Genomic DNA, 13,453 nt, shown 5'->3' on the forward strand with positions numbered 1-13,453 from the left:
TTAGATAATAAATCCAATACATATTTATAGTTCCAGAAAGATGCTGAGTTGTGTTATAATAACTGACCTACCTATTCTATTCTCAGTCTCAAATGACAAAAGACCTTGGTATGCTTAGGTACGTTAATTTTAGCTCCGTCCACCGTCTTCAAAGTGTTTTTCTAAGATAACCAGCCACTTGTGCAGTGAGTCCACTGCGGTTCCTTTATTAGAGGAATGACCGAGAGTAACCTTTCTCTCAATTGTGTACGCACTGACACACGCACACATACGCAGAGAGCCTGTCTCACTCTCAAGCACACAGGTCGGAGCATGTCGGTGCAAGGCCTGGTTTTTGTAGCCTCACTTTCACACCTAAAGACCCAGATGAGCTAAATAGACTCAATCAAAAGGGGACCAGAAGTTTGGTTGGTGCGTAAAACCTGGGAATTCAACTAAGCAAAAGGTGTGATGGGTCCGTACTCAAAAAGATGTCGCAGAAAGCTTACTACGTTTTTCGCAACAGAAAGAAAAATACAACTCTCATAGAAGTTGTTAAGGCTTTTTTAGGGGCTTAAATGTTTGTGGATTATCACCATTTCTGACCTAGAGTGCACAGTTAACCCATTGCTCTTCTAATGTATTACTGGACACAGAAACTCACAAGTAGTGAGGACTTGAGGAGAATAAGGATTTTAGTAATAAAAAAATAAAAATCATTTATTGAAAATATGGAAGGGGTATTGCACAATAGACCACATAAACCACATGTTTTCAATGCTTTCAGGCTACCATACCATGTGAGTGAATGTGACAAGAACCGTTGCTATATTTGTCCAAGGCTGTTACGCAGGCAGGCAATTAGGACAAGTGTTTTTCACCTTAGGTCTAACAAAGTCTGTTAGTCCCAAATGGCACCCTATTCCCTACATAGTGGGCCCTGGTCAAAAGTAGTGCACTATATAGGGAATAGGGTGCCATTTGTGATGCAAGCCAAAGACTCCTACCTGGAATAGCTTTCCTTAACTCTCTGAACTCACACAGTACATCAGTTCTAGAACATGACATGTCTGAGTGTTGGTGTAAACATGTCTTAAACATGTCTTCGGCACATGGTGTAATCATGTGTTGACTTGACACATATTACTGTACTCTGAAAGTACTTTAATTTACGCATACACAAAACACAATACAACACAATACACAAATACAAGAGTAAACATTCCAATAAATAGGTACTAGACAAATGCATCAAATAAAAAATCCTAAATAATACGACTCATAAGATGTATTCAATAGTGTCTTAAACGTACATATTCCTTTCCTCTTCCCCTAGCTGGCCAGTATGAAGAGTTGGAAGGAGATGCGTAACGAGATCCATTACCTGACGGCCAACGCCACAGGCTCCCCCAGCCACATGTACCAGGCCGTGTCCCGTATCGTCTGTGGTCACCCCGAGGGCGGCGGACTGAAGATCAAGTCCCTCAACTGGTACGAGGACAACAACTACAAGGCACTGTTCGGTAACCACGGCGGCAACGGCAGTGACGACGAACCCGTGTCCGCCTACGACAACACCTCAAGTGAGCCCTTGGTCAACTCCCTGCTCTAAATTTAACTTTTACATTCATTAATAGTTTTTACTTATATCAAAAGTGGATCAATTTGTTAGGAATTTTATAGTAAAAAAGTGGTCTTCACACACTTCAATCAGATGCAATTTCAGTTTGTAATTTTTGGTAAGGCTTTTAACAGTTTGGGGGGAAATACAGGATGTATAGACACCAACGTATTCCTCCCGGGTGTTAGAACAGAGATAGCCACAGTAACCCTCTTCAAAGTGTATAGGCTACTGAATACTCCGCCTACGGTGGTGTGATACTGACCAGTGTCCATCTGTCCTCCACCCCTCAGCTCCGTACTGTAACAGCATGATGAGGAGTCTGGAAGCTAGCCCCATCTCCAGGATGATCTGGAGGGCCCTGAAGCCTCTCCTCATGGGAAAGATCCTGTACACCCCCGACACTCCCGCCACACAGAGGATCATACACGAGGTGAGATAGACTCTAACGGAAGGAACACAAAGAAACCTGCATGAAAAGGAACCTACATATAAATGTGTCTCCACTAACTCGGCATCGAGGCCGCCATTTTAACCATCTCTCTCCATTCTCCCTCTCTCTCTCTTGCTCTCTTTCTCTCCTATCTCTCTCTTTCTCCCATCTTTCTATCTCTCTCTCTGTCTCGTTCTCTCCTATCTCTCTCCCTCTTTCTCTCCTCTCTCTTTCTCTCCTATCTCCCTCTCCCTCCTATCTCTCTCCCTCTTTCTCTCCTATCGCTCTCTCTCTCCTATCTCCCCCCCCAGATGAACAAGACATTCCAGGAGCTGGGTATCCTGAGGGACCTGGGTGGGATGTGGGAGGAGATGAGGCCTAAAGTCTGGACCTTCATGGAGAGCAGCGAGGAGATGGACCTGGTTCGGGTGAGTTTCTACTCTCTCATCTGATCTCATAGTATTTACAGTTGTACCTACAGTATACAGTAGCTACAGATCTGTTGTCATGGTACCAACAGTATCGGGCACTGTAGAAGAATACAGAAAACAGAAAACAAGATAGAGTCTGCTAATGTTATATTATTAGCCTAAAAGAAAGCTGTTGCGTAAGATCTTTTAGATTTACATTTTAGTCATTTAGCAGACGGTCTTATCCAGAGTGACTTACAGTTAGTGCATTCATCTTAAGATAGCTAGCTGGGACGACCACATATCACAGTCATAGTAAGTACATTGTTCCTCAATAAAGTAGCTATCAGCAAAGTCAGAGCTAGGAAGGGGGAAAAATATTTAAAGTGAAAGCACTTTGAAGTGAAAGAACCCCCAGAAAGTCCAAGCAATACATAATTTTCTGTGTGGTTTATTATTATTTATTGACAAGATGTGGTTGAAGATTTCTATCACCGTAACTAACGTGGTCTATGGTGTCCCTGACAGAAAAAGATTTCAGTCAGAGTGCAGTATAACTGCAGTTATTTTGCAATTACTATGTCCAAAATACCACAGTCGACTGCAGTTACTGCACTTTTACTGCAGTTTCAAAACTGCAATCTTTTTTTGTAAGGGGTTAGAAAAGAGGGGACATTGTTTTCAGTGTACACACAGTAGGCTAATCGTTTTGAGAATCAGACATGCAGTTGAAAGGAGAGGGACAAACAACATGATGAAATTACATTATTTGATTCATGTTAATTTAAGGTAACTTTAGGAGATAGTATCTTCCCATTTCTTACCGAGGTAGCTACATAACATGGCTCCTCCTCATGCTATTAGAAAGGTCCCATACTGCCCCACAGTGGTCAAAAAGATATATGACAAAAATGAACTCCCAGAGGCGTTTTCTCCATAGCAATTTATCTTGTGCTATTTTTTAGTGGCTTCCAACTAATGTGGCCATTAACCACAATGGCTTGTAATTGTCTTTTCATTACGTACTGCTTTGTGGTGTGAGTGTTGTTGATATGAGCCCCTGGATAATAGATACAGGCTAATGGATAGGATGGATGAAGGATATAATAATATAATATATGAAGAGAACAAACAACAAACGGTCTAAATGTACATTTTAGACCATATATTCTCTTTGTCTTATTGTCTTTAGATTTATATATATATAAATTGTCTTGTTGTGCAAACTTTGAACTGGTGGAAATACTTATGATACATTTACGTTTGAGTCATTTAGCAGACGCTCTTATCCAGAGCGACTTACAGTTAGTGAGTGCATACATTTTCATAGAGCTCCACACTACACAAATAATTATAGGCAACAGATACGGCATTAGGATCTGAATCTATATCTATCTGTTCCCTTATTCCTGTTTAGACACTGCTTCAGAACAACGCCAGTGCCCGCTTCTTTAATGACCGTCTGGCTGGTACAGAGTGGAAGGTGGAGGACATGTCCCGCTTCCTGACCAAGGCTGCAGAGGACAAACGTCCCGCCGGCTCGGCCTACACCTGGAGAGAGGTGTTCAACGAGACCGACGAGGCTATCAAGACCATCTCCCGCTTTATGGAGGTGCGTGTGTGCACCGTTCTCAAGGACAGTTATACACTTAGATGACACTAGTAAGCAAATTGAATACCGTAGGTGGAATTGGCCCCATTCTATAGTCTACACTCCTATCTAATTCTGTCAGCTCAGTTCAAGGTAAAGGGACACAAGATAACAAATGAGCCCCTGGTTGGTTTCTGTTAACACTCAACTCCAATAGATCGCGTGGTCATTCTAAGCCTCATCACAGTTACCATGCCTTTGTAAATCAAATCAATTAAATACAGTTTAGACTTTGGATCAGTTTGTCAGTGTCTTACGTAACCCTGCTTTCTGTAGCTAAATGCTGATCGATTTCATTCACTCCAATGAAAGGGTAACTGTTGTTGCCATGCCAGGTTCAATGCAATTAGACAACCTGATGCTTTCCCGTTCCAGATAATTATAGATGACACATACATGCGGGCTGAAAATAGTTTAGGGTGTCCAAATAGGCCTTGGCTTGGTGATGCTGGTCCCTTCAAAGTATGTGAGTCTTGAAAAGCTGGAGGCCAAGACCTTCAAGAGTCATGCTGATAGCTTATGCGTTTTGCAAGGGTATTTGTGGCTCCTATAACACAATCATTATATACGGTCTTAGTGCAGCTTATCACTTTAACACATTTCTTCCTTGGAAATAAGGCCAATGGCAATTTAAATAAGCTTTTCAATGTGCCTTTGTCACAATGAGAAACTCATTCAAAATTGTAATTTATTTGTACAAGTCATTTGAAATCAAGTGTGTAGTTATTAGCCTGAAAACCCTTCTCGTATCCCTCCACAGTGTGTTAAAAGCCTAACAACCCTTATTTTATCCCTCCACAGTGTGTGAACCTGGATAAACTAGAACCAGTGGCCAATGAGGAAAGACTGGTCAACAAATCCATGGGTCTCCTAGACAACCAGAAGTTCTGGGCTGGGATAGTGTTCCCGGACATCGCCCGTAGCAACAGTTCTGTCCTGCCGGCTAACGTCAACTACAAGATCCGCATGGACATCGACAATGTGGAGCGCACCAACAAAATCAAGGACAAGTAAGATACATGTTATTTGATTTTTTACTACGACCACTCTGGCTGGCCAAATCAAATTGGCTTGCAGGTTGTATTTGGCCCGTGGGCCGCCGGTTGCTGTAGGCTGTAATGTATTTGATGCTTTTAGTTATTCTAGTTATTGAAAGAGTGAAGTATGTTGTAATAATGTATTAGAAGCCAATCCTGATTACAGAGTATATAAACATGTCTTCCTAACTTTCTATCCTTGTCGCTCTGTAGTTACTGGGACCCTGGTCCCCGGGCGGACCCCTTTGAGGACTTACGCTACATCTGGGGTGGTTTCTCCTACCTGCAGGACGTTATAGAACAGGGTATCATCAGGGCAGTGACGGGCAGTATGGAGAAGACTGGGGTCTACATCCAACAGATGCCTTACCCCTGCTACGTAGACGATATGTAAGTATCGTTGTGGAGACTTGGAGACATGCTGTTGTTGTTTAGCCAGGATGAAATATTATAGCGTATATGTGTATAACACAATATCATGTCATAGCAGAGCACAGCATAGCATAGCATAGCACAGCACAGCACAACATAGCACAGCATAGCATAGCATAGCATAGCACACAAGAGAACAAAGCTAATCTTTATCCCTCTCAGGGATTCATGCTGGAAAGTAGACATTTTGAACATTGAGATGAGGCTACAAGCTCCGAATAGTTGTTAACACTGCCTGAAAAAGTACGGTGGATCTTTAATCATTTAAATTATTTCATTACTTCTCTATTCTCCCTCATCTCCAGGTTCCTGCGGGTGATGAGTCGCTCCATGCCTCTCTTCATGACCCTGGCCTGGATGTACTCTGTGGCCCTCATCATCAAGGGCGTGGTCTACGAGAAGGAGGCGCGGCTCAAAGAGACCATGAGGATCATGGGATTGGACAACGGCATCCTGTGGCTCAGCTGGTTCATCAGCAGCCTCATCCCCCTACTCATCTCTGCCTCGCTGCTGGTGGTCATACTCAAGGTGTGTGTGGAAGCAGACACACACACACACACCGAACACACAGAACACATACGCAATCACACACACACACACACAATTCACCATGTTTCATAATCTCATCCATCACCTCTCGTCCAATCAGATGGGGAACCTGCTTCCCTACAGCGACCCTTGCGTGGTCTTCTTGTTCCTGGCTTCCTTTGCCGTGGTAACCATCATGCAGTGCTTCCTCATCAGTACCATCTTCTCTCGTGCCAACCTGGCGGCGGCCTGCGGAGGAATCATCTACTTCACCCTCTACCTACCCTACGTCCTCTGTGTGGCCTGGCAGGACTATGTGGGCTTCGGGGCTAAAGTCATTGCGGTGAGTTCAGATCACTAATACACTTGTTTGTTGTCGTGGTAAGTTGGAATGGGCTTGTAATGGAGGTGGGTTTGTGAAACACTCTCACGTGATGACGAGTTACCTTGCCCGAATCCTGAAGACTGTTTGAATCTAGTTTTTCACGTTTATGTTTGTTCTTCGTCATAAACATAGTCCTCTTTTCTAACTTGTATTATTCTCCCGTCTTTCTCCAGAGCCTGCTGTCCCCGGTGGCGTTTGGGTTCGGCTGTGAGTACTTTGCCCTGTTTGAGGAGCAGGGAGTGGGCATCCAGTGGTCCAACCTGTTGTCCAGCCCATTGGAGGAGGACAGCTACTCCCTCACCACCTCCATCTGTCTCATGCTCTTTGACTCCTTCCTCTACGGGGTCATGACCTGGTACATCGAGGCTGTCTTCCCTGGTAAGCAGCAGCCAGAGGAAGTCATGTCATTTGATGAACGTGTATTGTTTTTGAATGTGTTCAATAGGTTAGGTTTTCCCATGCAAACCTACACACAAAATAGACCAAATAATAAACGTAATATTATAAAACGTCATATTATATTGTACATAAAATAGTGTGTGTTTGTACTCATCATGTATGATGCCTGGTATTCCCCCTTAGGACAGTATGGGATCCCCAGACCCTGGTACTTCCCCTTCACCAAGTCCTACTGGTGTGGCGAGAAACAAGGGAAGAATATACAAGAAAGGAAGGAAGGAAACGCAGAAGGTAGATTTCAAAAAGAAAATCGTCTTACCTATCATTTTATTGAAGGATTTAACACCTTCTTTTTTGTTATTGGGTGATTTTGATTCGAGATATTTCAGACGCTAATTTTGTCTTGTTTCATCCTCAGCTGTGTGCATCGAAGAGGAGCCGTCTCACATTGAGCCTGGTGTTTACATCAAGAACCTAGTGAAGGTGTATAGCCATGGCAACAAGCTGGCTGTCGACGGGTTGACCCTGGGTTTCTACGAGGGGCAGATCACCTCCTTCCTGGGGCACAATGGAGCCGGCAAGACCACCACTATGTAAGGCCTAGGATCAAAGAACATGCATCCAATCCCCTTGATCCCTTACATAACTAGACCAATCATATGCTTCAATGTGCCACGGTTCACATTGCTGTGGCAGGACAGCTTATGTGGTTTATACACCTTTTATCAATCTAGATATTTAAACAGCTTAAATGAATTTGTGTGTAAGGGCAATCATATTTTAATCTTTATTAACATTGGGACAGATACAATTAAAACATTGACACATTGAAAATACAACAGTCCGATGCAATACAAGCACATAGGAGATGTTTGGAACTGAACTTTGTTGAGTTGGGTTAACTGACGGGTGTGGTTGTGTGTTCTACCTGGTTCTGATAGGTCCATCCTGACGGGTCTGTTCCCACCCACCTCTGGCACCGCCTACATCCTGGGAAAGGACATCCGCTCGGAGCTCAGCACCATCCGACAGAACCTGGGAGTCTGCCCTCAGCACAACGTTCTCTTCAGCATGTAAGTCATCATTACTGTACTATGATTGTTATACATACTCACTGGGGTTGCCAGTTTTAGTACTTTACTAGTTCAAGTAAAACAAAATGACTAGTAGTTCTAACTCAAGTTTTCAAGTTAATTCGCATAATACGATTGTAGCTGTTTGTTTATGACTGGGCTGTATCTGTTTCTTACCCTCGTATCTTCCACCTTTTCCTCCTCATCCTCCTCTTCCTCCTCCTCCTCCTCTGTCCCAGGCTGACGGTGGAGGAGCACATCTGGTTCTATGCCCGTCTGAAGGGTCTGTCTGAGGAGAAGGTGAAGGCTGAGATGGAGCAGATCGTCAACGACATCGGCCTGCCTCACAAACGCCAGTGTCGTAGCAACACGCTGTCCGGTAAGTGGCTCTCCTTCCTGTCGATATAACAACTATATCAGCTATTGTTTAAAATAGTTATGAAATAGTGAATAATTCAAAATAGCAAAATGTGACACTTCGAAACATATAATTGCTGTTATTGCTGAGAATAATTGACATTTTGACCCTTAATGATTTCTCGAGTTGACCTTCTTGATGCTGATCGATCCTGTTTGTTTTGGTCTCAGGGGGCATGCAGAGGAAACTGTCAGTGGCGTTGGCGTTCATTGGAGGGTCAAAGGTCGTGATCCTGGATGAACCCACTGCTGGAGTCGACCCATACGCACGCCGGGGCATTTGGGACCTGCTTTTGAAGTATCGTGCAGGTAACGAACCCTACATATCATTGTTCATATTTCTCCTGTGCTGGAGGAGTGAGACTGTCATTAGGCAAATTCTTGAGTAGATAGGCTAATGGCTAGCTTTATATCCAATCTAATGCCTTCCTCTTCGTTCTAACACCCTCCCCTGGTTCTCTCTCTCTCTCTCCCTGCCCCCTCTCTCTCCCTCTCCCTCCCCCCCTCTCTCCCCCCTGTCTTTCTCTCCTCCCCACTCTCTCTCTCTCCCTCCCCCCTCTCTCGCTCTCTCTCTCTCTCTCTCTCTCGCTCTCTCTGTCTCACACTCCCCCCCCTCAGGCCGCACCATCATCCTCTCCACCCACCACATGGACGAGGCGGACATCTTGGGCGACCGCATCGCCATCATCTCCCACGGCAAGCTGTGCTGCGTGGGCTCCTCCCTGTTCCTGAAGACCCAGCTGGGGACGGGCTACTACCTGACCCTGGTGAAGAGAGACTTCGACCTGACCCTCAGCTCCTGTCGGAACTCCTCCAGCAGCTCCGTCTCCTACAGCAAGAAGGTGGGCCTCCCTCAGCCTCAACCTCAGGCCCTCACAGTCTTAAAGGTAGATTGACATTCATCTGGGATGAAGGGACGAAAGCCCCCAGATCCTGACACCTCCCGACACATATAAACTGCGGTACTCACTTTTAAAGGTAGATTTAAATATATCACAGTTGTGAGAAATGGCAGAAATTGAATTCTACTCACAGCTAGACTGCTCTGATATTTAATTCACATAATAACCAAGTTAATCGCCCTGTGTCAGACCAAAATAAATGCACCTTTAGGGCCTTAACTGGTGTCTTTTGCTAAAGAGATTTGATCTCAGTTAGACTAACGTGTGTTGCTTTTTTCTCTGCAGGAGGACAGTGTTTCTGAGAGCAGCTCTGATGCTGGACTGGGTAGTGAACCTGAGAGTGAAGCCACCACTATTGGTAAGTCAGAAAAATCCTTATTAGCACACCTTCATCCCTATAAGAGGGTCGTTTTATTGTACCCTTTTCAATTTGATCAGAAATGAACAATTTAATGATCAATTAAACCATTTGGTACTCATCCTTTTTGGATAACAATAAAATGATGACGATGATGATGACGACGATGATGACGACGACGATGATGACGATGATGATGATGATGACGATGATGATGATGATGATGATGATTATGACGATAATCCTTTTGATCCTGATTCTCCTCCTCTCCCTCTTAGACGTAACCATGATCTCCAATGTGATCTTCAAGCACGTCCCTGCTGCCAGGCTGGTTGAGGACCTGGGCCATGAACTCACCTACGTTCTGCCCTACAAGGCGGCCAAAGGTGGAGCCTTCGTGGAACTCTTCCACGAGATCGACGACCGCCTGTCTGACCTCGGCATCTCTAGCTACGGCATCTCAGACACCACCCTGGAAGAGGTACGACAAATAACCAAGCAGTTGGATTTTACAATTTTTACAAATATTTATATTCTATATTCTTATAAGTGAGTTATTGTGGCAGTTGATTATTTGATCAATGTATGTTGACTTCGGCTCTTTTTATTTCTTTATTTTTGTAGATTTTCCTGAAAGTAGCAGAGGACAGTGGAGTGGACGCTGCTGAACTGCCCAACTCTGGTGAGACATTATCACACGACCCCATTGAAACCCCTTTATAGCAAATCATGACTTTATTAGTGTTCCGATGCTCGTTATTATCCTGGGATATTATCTCAACCTCCTCTATGTCGTCTTTCATTCAGATGGCACCATCCCGGCTCGTAGGCACCGCAGACATGCGTTCGGAGACCACCAGAGCTGTCTGAAGCCCTTCACCGAGGACGACGCTTTCGACTTCAACGACTCAGAAGGTGACCCAGGTACCATTTTATTACTCATGAACCATCACTTCACTCCTCTCACGTTCCATTGGAACGATGCGCTCTTCGTCTCGCCGTTAATTCGCAAAAAAGGATCTCATTTCATTTGAAAGCATCATTATTTGTGCATTAAGCCCTTGAACGCGGTCATCACTAGTTACCACAGCCACAAAGTCATAAACCCTGCCTATTTCTCTTAAAATGTGATTTTAAACTGAACCCTAACCTTAACCACACAAACAAACATTATGCCTAACCCTAACCTTAAATGAAGACCAAAAAGCTATTTATTTTTTTCGTTCATTATTTAAGACATAGCCATTTTTACGATATTGTGACTTTGTGGATGTGGTAACTAGTGGAAACCCCTTGAACACTTGAGGCTCATTCCCTTTTTCCTCGCCCTGCCCCAGAATCTCGTGAGACGGACTGGCTGGGAGGCTCGGATGGTAAAGGCTCGTACCAGGTCAAAGGCTGGCGTCTGATAAGACAGCAGTTTGTGGCGTTGATATGGAAACGCTTCCTGTATGCCCGGCGCTCCAGGAAAGGCTTCTTCGCTCAGGTAAACCGGACTTCAGAAGAATTTCTTTAAGGCTTTACAAATAAATCAAAGTCGATCAAAGTTGTTAAGTGTTACATTTTAATTCATCATCATTACATGTTCTAACAATTGTGCAGCAGGTACATTACCTCTCTGCAGCTGTTGTACGGTGCACGTTTATGCCATATTATTACTGGCATTGTGGGTTATTGCCGTGTTTACCTTGGAACCTCTTCATTTGGTAGTAGATGTTCATCTTCAGCTTCCAATATTAGTTCCTGTTGTAAACGGAGCCTGTCCTGTGTTGGTTCCAGATCGTGCTTCCTGCTGTGTTTGTGTGCATCGCCCTGGTCTTCAGTCTCATCGTCCCTCCGTTTGGAAAGTACCCCAGTCTGGAGCTGGAGCCTGGCATGTATGAAGAACAGTTCACCTTCATCAGGTACGACCAACACTAACTTTATGGAGCGATATATGCCAACAGAATTTGTATTTGCATTCATAAATATTTGAATTTGTAGATACTTCTCATATTCACTCAGTTATTTGAACCAAGGTCAGAAAGCCTGGAAATCAAAGTTCCATGTTCTGTATAGTGTTCGTTACAAAGAGAAATGATACCTTGAACCTTTCATAAAGTTAATGTAGCTTTTGAGAAACATGAATCTAAATTGAATATTGTGGTTGTTACACAAGATGTTATATAAACGTTTACAATGAAGGTCACCCATTGGGTTGTAAAAAGTAGAGCCGTGTCCGTTTCCTTGACAATGGTACAATGTTATCTCCTTGCAGCAACGACGCCCCTGAGGATGCAGACACTAACAAGCTGTTGGGTGCCCTGACCAGCTACGACGGCTTTGGTTCACGCTGTAGCTCACCGTAAGTCTGACTCCCCCTTACTAACCAAATACAATGAGGATTAACTACAGTATCGATATTCACTGGTTGTAAAAGAGTAGATCGTTAAATTCTTGTTGCTTTGAAGAATGATTATAACTCTCTCTTTCTCCCCACCCCACCCTTCTCTCTCTCTCTCTACCTCTCGCTCTCTCTACCTCTCTCTCTCTCTACCTCTCGCTCTCTCTACCTCTCTCTCTCTCTACCTCTCTCTCTCTCTCTACCTCTATCTCTCTTTACCTCTCTCTCTCTACCTCTCTCTCTCTTTACCTCTACCTCTCTCTCTCTACCTCTCTCTCTCTACCTCTCTCTCTCTCTACCTCTCGCTCTCTCTAACTCTCTCTCTCTCTACCTCTCGCTCTCTCTACCTCTCTCTCTCTCTACCTCTCTCTCTCTCTACCTCTATCTCTCTTTACCTCTCTCTCTCTACCTCTCTCTCTCTTTACCTCTACCTCTCTCTCTCTACCTCTCTCTCTCTACCTCTCTCTCTCTCTCTCTCTCAACAGTCATGCTCCTTGCAACACGTTGGATGATGAGTGGGCCGTTCCTGAGATACCGGAGAGTGTGAGGGACATCTTTATGAATGGCAACTGGAGTATGGAAAACCCCTCTCCTCTGTGTGAGTGCAGCTGTGAAGGACGCAAGAAGATGTTACCTGAATGCCCAGCGGGAGCTGGTGGTCTGCCTCCTCCACAGGTACACACACCCATGAGAAAACACACACAAACACACAAACACACACACACACACACACACACAAACATAGATAATGTAGTATCCACAAAAGTTTAATCTCTATTATTTCTTTCTCTTCAGGTGAAAATCAGTGATAAAGGTACCCTGCAAAATCTGACTGGCAGAAATATCTCAGATTACCTGGTCAAAACCTATGCGCAGATTATCGGGAAAAGGTATATTTTATTGTATTATTTTATTTAAAATGTAGATCAGTAGATCTTTTTTTTTAATGCTCCATTTTATATAAATGAAAGGAGGTGGAACATTATGTTAATACTGTACATGTTGTCTTTTCACAGTTTGAAGAACAAGATCTCGGTCAATGAATTCAGGTAAACTGGCAGGCGTCAGTCTCTCAATGCTAAATACACTGCAGGTCTTTAGAACGCGCCAGAGGCATCAGTAGTGAACTGAGAACATTCTGTCACACGTTATTCAATAATATGCAAATGTTTATTTTTCTATGCAGATATGGTGGATTCTCACTGGGCGCTAGGAACACTCAGTTCCTCCCACCAGGTGATGATATTGATCAGGCCATCTCTGAGATCAGACGACGCTTCCACCTGGAAAGAGTAAGCCTTACCATTACATACTTAATATCCCCTATACTTACCCTGGAACAATGCCACTGTAATGTACTATACAGTATTACCAACATAGAAATATAATGACTAGAATGGACATTCAAGTCCAGGTTCTGTTATGCGTGGACCGGTGGCCATATT

General features: G+C 43.9%; 1 protein-coding gene across 3 annotated transcripts in view; it reads left to right on the plus strand.

Annotated features, from left to right (window-relative positions):
- The window catches only part of LOC311125200 (phospholipid-transporting ATPase ABCA1-like), a 32,646-nt gene that overhangs the window by 10,082 nt on the left and 9,111 nt on the right, over positions 1-13,453 (plus strand). Inside the window, exons 6-31 of one of the 3 annotated variants that reach the window (XM_084199254.1) lie at positions 1,316-1,562; positions 1,894-2,033; positions 2,345-2,461; positions 3,861-4,055; positions 4,896-5,104; positions 5,345-5,521; positions 5,869-6,091; positions 6,213-6,434; positions 6,650-6,854; positions 7,059-7,166; positions 7,294-7,468; positions 7,817-7,948; positions 8,188-8,327; positions 8,537-8,674; positions 8,984-9,252; positions 9,553-9,625; positions 9,904-10,106; positions 10,250-10,307; positions 10,433-10,549; positions 10,963-11,111; positions 11,405-11,529; positions 11,883-11,969; positions 12,494-12,683; positions 12,804-12,898; positions 13,025-13,057; positions 13,195-13,300. In XM_084199254.1, coding sequence (XP_084055380.1) covers positions 1,316-1,562; positions 1,894-2,033; positions 2,345-2,461; positions 3,861-4,055; positions 4,896-5,104; positions 5,345-5,521; positions 5,869-6,091; positions 6,213-6,434; positions 6,650-6,854; positions 7,059-7,166; positions 7,294-7,468; positions 7,817-7,948; positions 8,188-8,327; positions 8,537-8,674; positions 8,984-9,252; positions 9,553-9,625; positions 9,904-10,106; positions 10,250-10,307; positions 10,433-10,549; positions 10,963-11,111; positions 11,405-11,529; positions 11,883-11,969; positions 12,494-12,683; positions 12,804-12,898; positions 13,025-13,057; positions 13,195-13,300 — 3,933 coding nt within the window. The remainder of the gene's footprint in view (positions 1-1,315; positions 1,563-1,893; positions 2,034-2,344; positions 2,462-3,860; positions 4,056-4,895; positions 5,105-5,344; positions 5,522-5,868; positions 6,092-6,212; positions 6,435-6,649; positions 6,855-7,058; positions 7,167-7,293; positions 7,469-7,816; positions 7,949-8,187; positions 8,328-8,536; positions 8,675-8,983; positions 9,253-9,552; positions 9,626-9,903; positions 10,107-10,249; positions 10,308-10,432; positions 10,550-10,962; positions 11,112-11,404; positions 11,530-11,882; positions 11,970-12,493; positions 12,684-12,803; positions 12,899-13,024; positions 13,058-13,194; positions 13,301-13,453) is intronic. The other 2 variants (XM_084199255.1, XM_084199256.1) reach the window with 2 other exon arrangements.

Source organism: Coregonus lavaretus, assembly GCF_964263955.1.
Source record: "Coregonus lavaretus genome assembly, contig: HAP1_SCAFFOLD_999, whole genome shotgun sequence".
NCBI lineage: Eukaryota > Metazoa > Chordata > Actinopteri > Salmoniformes > Salmonidae > Coregonus > Coregonus lavaretus.